This window comes from Leuresthes tenuis, unplaced genomic scaffold (assembly GCF_036924035.1).
Source record: "Leuresthes tenuis unplaced genomic scaffold, fLeuTen1.0.hap1 SCAF_24, whole genome shotgun sequence".
NCBI lineage: Eukaryota > Metazoa > Chordata > Actinopteri > Atheriniformes > Atherinopsidae > Leuresthes > Leuresthes tenuis.
This window is the reverse complement of record NW_027325378.1, coordinates 29,121,783-29,133,956: the sequence shown is the minus strand read 5'-3', so window position 1 is coordinate 29,133,956 and position 12,174 is coordinate 29,121,783. Positions and strand designations below refer to the sequence as shown.

Sequence of the window (12,174 nt, the reverse complement as noted above, 5' to 3'; positions counted from 1 at the left end):
AAGCTGCTGGAAACAAAAACAGCTGTGCTGAGGCTGAATATGTCTAAACAGAGAGGCCAATGTACGGTGCACACCCTGAACCTCCCTTCAAAAACACTGAGAATGGGAAAACAGAGACACAGTCAACATGCAGAGACAGATAAAAGGTTTAGTTCTTTTAAAGATGAAGGACATGCAAGGTCACATGCAGCTGAGAGGGGAGAAAGCTTGACGAGACATGACACACACTGCATGTCACAGGATGCTTGTGCGGGACAAAGGAAGCTTTCTGAGGACAACAACTTCTACCATCTGTGTGTTTCCAACTTCATCAATCTGTGCTTTGATCTTAAAATCAAAACACATCAAGTACTCTACAGCAACCTCAATTCAACCTTCAATACAAATCAATCTGAAATGCTACAGTCATCGTTTTGGCAAGTGTACTGTAACTTGTCCAGTAAACCAGAATGATGCAATGAGTATTCAATTGTATGAAATGGAAGGTTTCATATTATCAACAGTGCCTACACCACAAACCAGCTCACCTATATAAGATAAATCTGTAAATGAATGTGCAAAGTGAACATGGTACAATGACCTTTCAGTTTCTGTTTCTGCATTTATCAGACGCTTTTATCCAAAGCCACTTACAGGGAGGCAGATAAGGTAAGGGGTCTTGCCTAAGGGCCCCTACTGGAGGTAGTACCTTTCATGCAGGTCTCCCACATGAAAGGTGGCCATCATTCCACTACACTTCCACTCTTATTGGCTGAACCATGCTCCAAGTGGCACTAACATACTCCACAACCACACAGACTGCGTTACATCAGGATGAAGATGGAAAAAAGAGAGGAGACATGCTGCAATTAGAGTGAAAGTGATTTAAAATGCCTGTAATCAAGGCTGGACCAGACTGCTGGCCTCCGATTTTCATTTAAATTACACCACATGCATTAAAAAAAACAAACAGAAAAAACAGAAGCTTTAATTTGTACTCCAATGTTTAGTTTACACAATCATTCATTCCCTTAAATTCCAATTTGATTAAAAGAATTCCTTACACACCGCTGGCCACAGACATCCATATCTAAAGGACGAAAACAGCTTGTATGGCAGATCCTGATGCTACAGCGTCTGAATGAAAGAACTGCAGATTATGAGTTGATCCAGTCCAAGAACACAAACGTGTGAGACAGAGAGGAGGAAAGAGACAATCAGATCGAAACAGACAGGCGAGGACAACACACAGTTAGAGATATTATTGCAGCTTCATGCTGCACTCACATTCTGTCTGAGATTTCTTTGAGCGACAGTTACAGGCCAGCAGTAGAACACCTTCAAAGTCATGTGAAATGCTCAGTGCCACTGAAGGAGCAGGAAATGCACACTGTCATGGTGCGGTGCTGCTGTATTAGTTCTGTCTGTGTTAGAGCTCGTTTTGAAGGTGTTGAGCCAACAGTCAGGTGCTTATGTTAAGGAGGAGCTAAACCTTTCAAGATGATATGAATGCAGCACACAGTTCTTGGTCTGATGGAGTGTTAAGTCAGTACCTTCTTCTTGAAGCTCTGCTCTACCTCCCAGAGCTGAGTGTGCTGCTCGCCCACGGCAACCTTCATCACTTCCTGCTGTTTATTGATCCTGTCCCTCCAGTCTTCCTCACCACTCTTCTTCAACAGGGCGACTCTGAGAGGAGATGGGGGAGGGATCAGTACCAGTGCTGGACCTGACTGAACTTCCCTCACTGCTAAACCAACAAGCATATCAAAAGAAAAACACAGTTGACTTGAATGAGTTTTATTTTTAACCTTAATATGGCATTTGTAAAGGGAGAGGTACACAGCAAACCTTTGTAGAGCAATGTTTTTCTTCACTTTGATCCATCACTGTCTCTCTTTTACTGTTGATACACCAAAAATCAAGCTCGACAAATGGCACTACAGATTATTTTTGATCTGCAGAAACTTCCCTTTAACTTCCTTGCCTACATTTTTATAGTTTTCATAGTTACAGCATCTGTAAAGCTCACTATAAGACAGCTCACTAAACATGTTTTATTTCAATCTGGAAACGAACATGACAACAAGCTGTAGTTCTATAGAGTTATGTTTCTGAACCATTTAGTCCAGATGCAGTTTTTCTCTGTGGTTGCCCAGCAAGCAGAAACTTCAGGCTGTCCCCGTCCTCATCAACCACCATGAGTGGATCAGTCCAATGTACCATTATAAACACAGACTGCAGTGTCCAGCCATACACCCATATGATGGAAACCCTCTACACTGAACAGCACTGAATCAGGGACCAACAGACTGGAGATAGCTGGAGAGAAATGAGACTTACACAGAGAAGTCAGTCAGTGTGAGTGGGGGGTGAGACAGTGGTTGGCAGGCTGTAAACCCCCCCCCCCCCCCCCCCAAAAATAAAAATAAATAAACAAATAAATAAAAGAATAAAAAAAAAAATCACACCAACTCTAGGATTCCAAACAGGATGATTATAGAGAAGAAAATGATGCCCAACAGAATCTGGATTCTCGAGCAGATGAGACTCAACCAGCCACAACCAGCCCTCTATGACTCAGTAAGGACACCTGTTCTGTCCCAGAGCTGCCCCACAACACCAAGCACAGGATCAAGTAACACTGAGTCCATGTAGCCAGCTGCATGTGGCATCAGTCCCTGCCTCCAGCTAAATGCTTTGAATGTGGGAGCGATGCAAAGAGGACTTAGTGAAATGTGACAGAGGGGACACAGAGCCTTTAGCACAAGTTAACATGGAACTCCATTATGTCATCAATCAATGGCGGAGCAGATGAGCACTCAGTGTTTACCAGTCTAACCGACAACCTGAGCCAGTTAACATGGCATGACATAACTGGACTTATGTAACAATGTGTTTGGAAATCAAACAGCTATTTTTGGCATCTTCATCAGAATTCAGAGGTGTCCACAAGTCATTTTTTCAAGTCCAAGTCAAGTCTAAAGTCTTTGTGGGGCAAGCTCAAGTCTCTGGTCAAGAGTCCGAGTCAAGTTTCAACACTAAATCAAATTCAAATTCTGACCTTAGAGCTGTAAAATCCTTCATCCTGATCAGTTAGTCTTGCCAGCACCGACCCATGTCTGTTTTCGTGGTCTGCTGGCACTGAAGTTTGCATGCATGTTGAGATGACCTCTCCTGAAACCGTTACCAAATCTGCCTTCGGGTATTAATAAAGTTACCTTGACTGTGATATAGGACAGTGTGAAAATTGATCAACTGTGGGTTCACTATAGAGAATCTACTGCAATGTGATGTGAAGAAACACACACTATGAATTATTTCTATTCCATAATTGTATTATCTTCAACAAAAAATCATTTTTTAACAAAATACAACAAAATGAACAAAACACACCAACCATGGTGCAAGAAAATGAGAAGTTACACTAACTTAGTGTCTCCTAAAATCTCCCGGATTTTACTTCTCAATTGTTGGCTGCTATGACTAATGTTCTGACACATGCCAGACCTGGTGAAATGTTAACCCAAAGTCTGTCACATCACATGCCAGCAGCAAATATTCAGTCTGCCTGTTCACAGCATTAACACACACAGTGCGCTGTGGCTCGTTTGATGGCTAATTGCCAATTTTAACGTCTTTCATGTTAGCAAGTGACTAACCGGTTTGGGTGGGTTTTCAGATGCAGATCAAGTTTGATGAAGTTGAACCACAACCACTCTTTGCACACTGCTGTCCGCTTGTTGGCCGTCTGTGTGAGGGCATTGCATCCATATGCTATGATTTGAGGCACTCCAGGTGAACTTTTCGCCCTCGCCAGTGTCTGATACTGAAGTAATGCATCAAAAGTATGATACTGAAGCTGTGCGCTTCACACATGGCGCATGACGTGACGTTGGCCTTTACATCTCGCTCAGAGCCAGAGATCATACAAAAACATGAATGATAATAATAACATGAAATAAAGCTTGTTTGTGAGTCTCGAGTCGAAGTCAAGTCTGAAGTCACAGTTTAGTAAGACTTTAGTGCAACTTGAGTCCGAGGCCCCAGCTCTGTCAGATTTGGATCCTTTTTTATCTTTAAGAAGATAAAGCCAGACCAATGTGCTTCATGAAAAAAGTTAACTCACCCCATCTTATCCCAATGATCCCATTTCCCATCTCCATCTAACCCCCTCCAACAGCACTTAGTCTTCGATTTGTTTCTTTCCACAAGGCAAACATTTCAAGCCAAGCTGCTGGAAGTGGCATGCCACTTGAATCCAAAGATTACCATTACTTACATATTGCCATACTTGGAGTAAAGACCACTTTCTACACACAGAATGTCCCCTCAGTCATTAAAAGGTAGTGGCTGAGCACCCCACCACGCTCACCTCTGTTTGATGGACATGTGTCGGGCCATCATCATGTCACTCAGCTCGTCTTCTTGCTCAGACTGAACCAGGCCGGCCGAGTGTTCCCCTGCTGGAGACACAGATGTTTCTCTGGATGCTACTGCAGCAGACTCTGAGAGCACAAACAGAGGGAGTAAAATCAATAACTTGACAGAAAGTTTCCATGGGGGATTGGATGGTCTGCTCAGAAATGGCTGAGGTGAAAAATACATTCTGCAAAAGTACAACCGTCACTTTCGCACTGCAGACTCAGCAAGACAAACCGTGTGGGAGACAATGTCTTTCACACTCACCAGGAGGCTCCCATCTGCTCATGAAAAGAAGTCGTCACGGCTTTTAACGTTTCTGCCACGGCTGCTATCAAATAACCAGCACTGCAGAAACTACTCAACAGCAGTGGCAGATGTTCTCTGACAATCCAAGAAGATATTTCTGCTCAGACATAAAGGAAGCCTGAAAACTACTATCCAAAGGCAACATTTTCACACGCAGAAAATGTCATTGAACAAGAAATGTTTGACTGAAAGTGAAACTTGTAGTTAGAGTCTATCAAATGGCTTGTGAAATATTGAAAGCCAATTCCAATCTTAACGCAGCACATTTCTGAGAGATTTAATTAAACCCATCAACAGAGAGGAAAACCTTAATGGTGTTGGCCCGTGATGAACACTTACATGCTCATAACCGTACGCAGTGTTGAGCTACAATTATGCTTACTTAGTGTAGTGTGTTACACAAAAATGGTAAAACCAGCTGATTGGCAAAAGAAACTTACATCCTTTTCTTCTAACTTCCTTAGACACTTTGTGGATGGGATACATGGCATGTGTTATTTTAACTGCTAACAATGTAGTATCAAAGCTAACACTGAAATGTTTACCACCTCAGGTTAAGTAGCAAGACTGCTAGAAGCTGCTAAGTTTAAAAAATGTGTCTATTTAGCCACACAAAAATGAATTAATACAGGACATTTGAATGTTTTTTATGTAAAAAGAAACTAATATGCAACAGAAATCTGCTGCAGAGTCTTTCCAGGAACAACAGCAACTCTGTAAGACAGTGAAAGCATATATTAAAAGCTTAACCAAAAGCTCAGAGATTCCTCTGCTGTTCTTACCTCCACTGATAGGTCTGCCCCGGTGGCGGTCCGAGTGGTGTCCTTCCTCCCTCAGATACCCCCTGTGCTCATCTGGGCTCTGTACAGTTCCCTCTGCCCACTGTTGCTGCTCCTCTCTCTCGTCCTCCTCCTCTCCCCACCTCTCTCTTTCAGTCTGAGGCAGAGCGGGCTGCCTTATTATTCCATCAGGAGAAGACAGCTTCCTCTTGATCACTCTCAGATCAGCTTGTGTCTGTTGCAAGATTTGGTACCTGTCGCAGCCTGAGGAGTCCTGGGACCTGAAGGCACTTCTGTCTTGGTGACGAGGCTGCAGAAGCGGGTCAGAGCTGGCAGGAATGGGCTCAACAAAGGCTGCTGCTCTGGTTATGTGAATGTCTCCAGCATGGTCGGTGGAGACAGTGCCTCCTGGTCTGAGTGCAGAGGAGGATGATGAAGAGGGGATATGTCCTAACCGAGAGCCTGTGCCATTTTGAAGCTATGTAACCAGGAGGTGGAAAAGGTGCAGAAAAACATAGTAGTATGTCAGTTTGCTAAAAAGGCCACATGAAGTTTGGAGGTCTGTAGCGATTGGCTCTGCAGAAAATTGGTGACCTCTATGCGCCTCAGCATCCCCTGACCCCATTTTACGTGGCCGACCACTTCCTGGCTGAGCTGCTGTCATTCCTAATCGCATCCACTTTGTTATAACACCACTGACAGCTGACTGTGGAATATTTAGCAGAGGAAATTTCACGACTGGACTTGTTGCTCAGGTGGCTTCCTATCAGGGTACCATGCTGGAGTTCACTGAGCTCCTGAGAGACCCGTTCTGTCACAGATGTTTGTAGAAGCAGTCTGCATGCCTAGCTGCTTAAATTTACACACCTGTGGCCATGGAAGTGACTGGAACACCTGAAGTTAATTATTTGGATGGGTGAGTGGATACATTAGGCAATATAGTGTATATATATGTATATATATTATCATTCATTAACATGTACATACCCACACACATACATATATATCTATTAATGAAGCAGAGCTAGATAAACAGATAGAAACTTGAGATGGAGAAAACAGAACAGACTTCCCCACCTGTTCCATGTCTTCCAGAGTGATGGGTTGTGTCTGGTAGCGAGTGTTGGCTCTGCGTTGGCGTGAATCACTTCTGGTGCGGGTCACCCTGGTTGGAGGCTGTGAAAGTCGATTGAACAGCGCCATCTTTTCTGCCAGGCTGAGGGTGCAGAGGTCGGGCTCTTCCTGATCCTTCTTTTCCACCTTTCCCTCCATTGTGGGTGTCTGCTTGGAGTCCTGGGCGTCCTGCTGTTCTCGGCCAGCAGAGCTTTGTTGTGAAGATGCCTGTAGGCTGATGGGATGACGAACACAGAAAGACCAGGAGGAAGGGACACCTCTAGTAAGCTTTGAAAGAGCTCATGCAAGCTAACACGTGGCAGGCTATGTCTCAGACAAAGCTGTGGGTTGTTTTCATCCAACAATATCCCAAAAATTATTCAACATTGAGATAAATTATCATATTATTAATTATAATTAAACATTTACTTAAAAAAACCTACTCTTGATTCAGAAGTGTTGGCTGATTATCGACCTATATCCAATCTCCCTTTTTTGTCTAAAGTTCTTGAAAAAATAGTTGCAGTTCAACTTTGTGATCATTTACATAGAAATAATCTGTTTGAAGAGTTTCAGTCAGGATTCAGAGTGCATCATAGCACAGAAACAGCACTGGTGAAAGTTACCAATGATCTCCTGTTAGCTTCTGATAGCGGACTTGTTTCTGTGCTTGTCCTGTTGGATCTCAGTGCTGCATTTGATACGATCGATCACAGCATTCTGTTACAGAGACTTGAACATGTTATTGGGATTAAAGGAACTGCATTAGGCTGGTTTAAGTCATATTTATCTGATAGATTCCAGTTTGTTCTTGTAAATGAAGAATCTTCCTCACACATCGGAGTAAGTCATGGAGTTCCTCAGGGTTCTGTGCTTGGACCGATTCTTTTTACTTTATACATGCTTCCATTAGGTAACATTATCAGACAGCATGGCATAAATTTCCATTGTTATGCTGATGATACTCAGCTGTACTTATCTATGAAACCAGATGAAACCAATAGGTTGATCAGACTACAAGCCTGTCTTAAAGACATAAAGACCTGGATGACTCAGAACTGTCTGCTTTTAAATTCAGACAAAACTGAAGTTGTTCTCTTTGGACCTGAGCGCTTCAGGGAGAAATTGTCTAGTTATATAGTTACTCTAGATGGTATTTCCTTGGCTTCTAGTTCTACAGTGAGGAACCTTGGAGTTATTTTTGACCAGAATTTATCATTTGACGCACATATAAAACTGGTTTCTAGGACTGCCTTCTTTCACCTTCGTAATATTGCTAAAATCAGGAACATCCTGTCTCAGGGTGATGCAGAGAAACTAGTTCATGCATTTGTTACTTCAGGATTGGACTACTGTAATTCCTTATTATTGGGCTGTCCCACATATTCTCTGAAAAGCCTCCAGCTGATCCAAAATGCTGCAGCCAGAGTTCTGATGAGAACTAACAGGAGAGATCATGTTTCTCCAGTTTTAGCTTCTCTTCATTGGCTCCCTGTTAAATTCAGAATAGAATTTAAGATTCTTCTCCTCACATATAAAGCTCTTAATGACCGAGCTCCATCATATCTTAAAGATCTCATTGTAAGATATTTTCCTAACAGAGCACTTCGCTCCCAAACTGCAGGTTTACTTGTTGTTCCCAGAGTTTCTAAAAGTAGAATGGGAGGTAGAGCCTTCAGTTATCAGGCCCCTCTCTTGTAGAATAAGCTGCCAGTAAATGTCCGGGAAGCAGACACCCTTTCCACTTTTAAGATTAGGCTTAAAACTTTCCTTTTTGATAAAGCTTATAGTTAGGGATGGCTCAGGTAATCCTGAAACATCCCATAGTTAAGCTGCTAAAGGCTTAGACTGCTGGGGGACCTCATCTGTCACACCTTTCCTCACTTTGCTCTCTTTTTCCCCCTGTTTAATTTCTCAAATGATATTATGTACATGTGACATTATTGTGGTTATTAACTTGTGTTTCCCTGTTCCAACAGATATCCTTTGAATGGCGTTATGGTGTTTTTTTCCCCCTCTTTTCCCTCTTTTCTGTCTTCTCAAACCCCAGCTGGTCGAGGCGGATGGCCACCCTTCCTGAGTCTGGTTCTGCCAGAGGTTTCTTCCTGGTTCTGGTTCTGCCAGAGGTTTCTTCCTGGTTCTGGTTCTGCCAGAGGTTTCTTCCTGGTTCTGGTTCTGCCAGAGGTTTCTTCCTGGTTCTGGTTCTGCCAGAGGTTTCTTCCTGGTTCTGGTTCTGCCAGAGGTTTCTTCCTGTTAAAGGGAGTCGTTCCTTTCCACAGTCCCTCAGGCTCAGGACGGGAGATTGGACTGAAGACAAGTTTCGGTGCAATCTGTTGGTTTCCTTAGCTAGGGTATTATTTTTAATTGGCTCTATATGAATTAATGGGATTATTTTGAAATTAATTAATTAGATTTCATTGGATTATGATTAAAATGAATTGAATTCCAATTGGCTTGAATTGGACTGTATTATTTAAGTGCCTTGAGATGGCAATTGTTGTAATTTGGCGCTTTATAAATAAAACTGAATTGAATTGAATAAAGAGGTCTTTTACACATGCATGTGAAATCTGTGCCATTTAATAATTCAGTCATGTAGTTTCCTCTGAACACACAGGAGGGCACCAAAACCCAAAAGAGACTGAGTTTAAAGACTTTTCTGCATTCAGCAGATTAAATGTCTGAGAGTGCCACTCTGAGGAGAGTGCTGCGGTGACTCAGCCGGCCCGCTAAAGATCAATCCAGGCTGTCATAAGGTGACATTCTCGTGCACACGTGTGTGACCCAGACAGGGTCAAAAAGTTAAGGCGTGTTGAAGTAGAGACACTGTTCACAAAGATGGTTCGAGGTGAAGACCAAAATTCCATCAGCGTCATACAGAAACACAACTTTAAATATGTGGAGCTGAGGAGGTGACGCATACTCGTCTCACCAACTACTGGTGTCAGGTGCTTTTTATAGTCATTGTACCCAATAAAGAAGGGGGTGAATCAAACTATTTGTTCTGATCAAAGCACTGGAAGACTTTAGGAAAGAAAAAAGTAAAAAAATGTTTACCAGACAGATAACTGCAAGGAATAGTTTTCTATTTTGGGGGTCTTTGAGTGTACTTGATTGGCAGGGACATGCAGCTTTTGACTCTCTTGAGGAGACTTTGATGAATCATCATAGTCTAATACACTCTTACGTGCACAGAGCTTGGAACTCGGATTAGAAAGTGTTTAACTTTGCTTAAAGCATGGCTCAAACTAACTGCACTTACGTCGCTGCTATGACTACTTCCTCAGTGGTGATGGGCTGCGTTCTTGATCGGTCTTGTGTTCGTCTTAGTCTCCTGTGCACTGCTGCGTTCTTGGACCGTGGCTTAGGAGCTTCTATGTGAATGCTTTTCTCCAGTTCCTGAATGGACATGTTGGAGTAAACATGGAAGATCATTATGAGATCAAACACATATATTTGATATTGATAAGGTTAGCATTGAGAGTGAGAGTGGACACGGTGAGTTTGAGATTCAGAATACCAACACTATAACAGTGATTCAAGGTAACATGATTGAATGCAGTGAGATCACACAGTATTGCAGAGCTTTAAAACAAAAGGTAATTTGACTTTTTAGCAGTCATTTTTTACTGATGAACTGAAATGTGATCATTACTAGCTAGTTCTGGTGGTATGCTCCATGTAATCTGACACATGCATGAAGTCTCGTGTCTAAATTCCCAAAGTAACCACCATTGTTGGAGTCAATATTTGTGTGTTTGATTGGAAGCACATTTGTTGAGGTCTGGATCTGGAAACAGGATGTTGGGCAGAAGCTGAAACGCACCCTGAACAATGAGCGCTTGGCTGCTACACTCAGTTTGGCCCGTTCATCCAGCTTCTCTTCATCAGCTGCAGAGAGGTAAAAACAGGACATCAAAAGCTCTTTCTTCTTCAGGAAAATAACAGTATAACTAAGAGGCCAGTAATAAATTATCTAAAAAACACATGATTTGAATTTTCATCAAAATACCAGAGTTGCCACAGACTTTAATCTTTCAGAGTGAACATGATATTTCAGTAAGCATTACCTTGGACACATTACTGCAGCTTTAGCCGTAGTCTTTTAGTATGATATACAGTATAAAGCCATCATATGTAATCATGTAACCCAATGCAGCCGGACACTTCACAAAGTCTAAACAAAACTAAATTACTTGTAGCTTGCTCTCGACAGCTGCAGAGATCAGCCAGAGGATCTTCTGTCTGACTAAAATTACTGGTCAGTTTTATGTTCAAAATCATTCAAATCAAATGTGTTGCATATTCACATTACATGGGTGGATTTTTCTCGTTGTAAAATATTACTCAGCCTGTTAGCTCTATAAGAAAATATAAAACAGTGCCAAAGACTCTGGGAAAAAATCCTGAAAACATCAACCTCTCTTGTATGGAAGTCAATAAATATATGTGATCCTGAGGCCTGAAGATTTCAGCTGTGCTCACAGACAGTGATTCCTGGAAGTGTTCCTGAGCCCAGGCAGTGATTTCCAGGACAGAATCAGGTCTGCTTTTAATGCAGAGCTGCCTGAGGCCTGAAGATTTCAGCTGTGCTCACAGACAGTGATTCCTGGAAGTGTTCCTGAGCCCAGGCAGTGATTTCCAGGACAGAATCAGGTCTGCTTTTAATGCAGAGCTGCCTGAGGCCTGAAGATTTCAGCTGTGCTCACAGACAGTGATTCCTGGAAGTGTTCCTGAGCCCAGGCAGTGATTTCCAGGACAGAATCAGGTCTGCTTTTAATGCAGAGCTGCCTGAGGCCTGAAGATTTCAGCTGTGCTCACAGACAGTGATTCCTGGAAGTGTTCCTGAGCCCAGGCAGTGATTTCCAGGACAGAATCAGGTCTGCTTTTAATGCAGAGCTGCCTGAGGCCTGAAGATTTCAGCTGTGCTCACAGACAGTGATTCCTGGAAGTGTTCCTGAGCCCAGGCAGTGATTTCCAGGACAGAATCAGGTCTGCTTTTAATGCAGAGCTGCCTGAGGCCTGAAGATTTCAGCTGTGCTCACAGACAGTGATTCCTGGAAGTGTTCCTGAGCCCAGGCAGTGATTTCCAGGACAGAATCAGGTCTGCTTTTAATGCAGAGCTGCCTGAGGCCTGAAGATTTCAGCTGTGCTCACAGACAGTGATTCCTGGAAGTGTTCCTGAGCCCAGGCAGTGATTTCCAGGACAGAATCAGGTCTGCTTTTAATGCAGAGCTGCCTGAGGCCTGAAGATTTCAGCTGTGCTCACAGACAGTGATTCCTGGAAGTGTTCCTGAGCCCAGGCAGTGATTTCCAGGACAGAATCAGGTCTGCTTTTAATGCAGAGCTGCCTGAGGCCTGAAGATTTCAGCTGTGCTCACAGACAGTGATTCCTGGAAGTGTTCCTGAGCCCAGGCAGTGATTTCCAGGACAGAATCAGGTCTGCTTTTAATGCAGAGCTGCCTGAGGCCTGAAGATTTCAGCTGTGCTCACAGACAGTGATTCCTGGAAGTGTTCCTGAGCCCAGGCAGTGATTTCCAGGACAGAATCAGGTCTGCTTTTAATGCAGAGCTGC

At 43.0% G+C, this 12,174-nt stretch overlaps 1 protein-coding gene across 3 annotated transcripts in view; it reads right to left on the bottom strand.

The window, feature by feature from the left end:
* Positions 1–12,174, bottom strand: part of LOC140284468 (supervillin-like) — a 55,487-nt gene that overhangs the window by 31,815 nt on the left and 11,498 nt on the right. For all 3 annotated transcript variants that reach the window (XM_072378333.1, XM_072378334.1, XM_072378335.1), the window contains 6 exons: positions 10,426–10,490; positions 9,862–9,998; positions 6,564–6,834; positions 5,490–5,964; positions 4,352–4,484; positions 1,533–1,665 (listed from right to left, as the gene is read on the bottom strand). In XM_072378333.1, the coding sequence (XP_072234434.1) occupies positions 1,533–1,665; positions 4,352–4,484; positions 5,490–5,964; positions 6,564–6,834; positions 9,862–9,998; positions 10,426–10,490 (1,214 nt within the window). The remainder of the gene's footprint in view (positions 1–1,532; positions 1,666–4,351; positions 4,485–5,489; positions 5,965–6,563; positions 6,835–9,861; positions 9,999–10,425; positions 10,491–12,174) is intronic.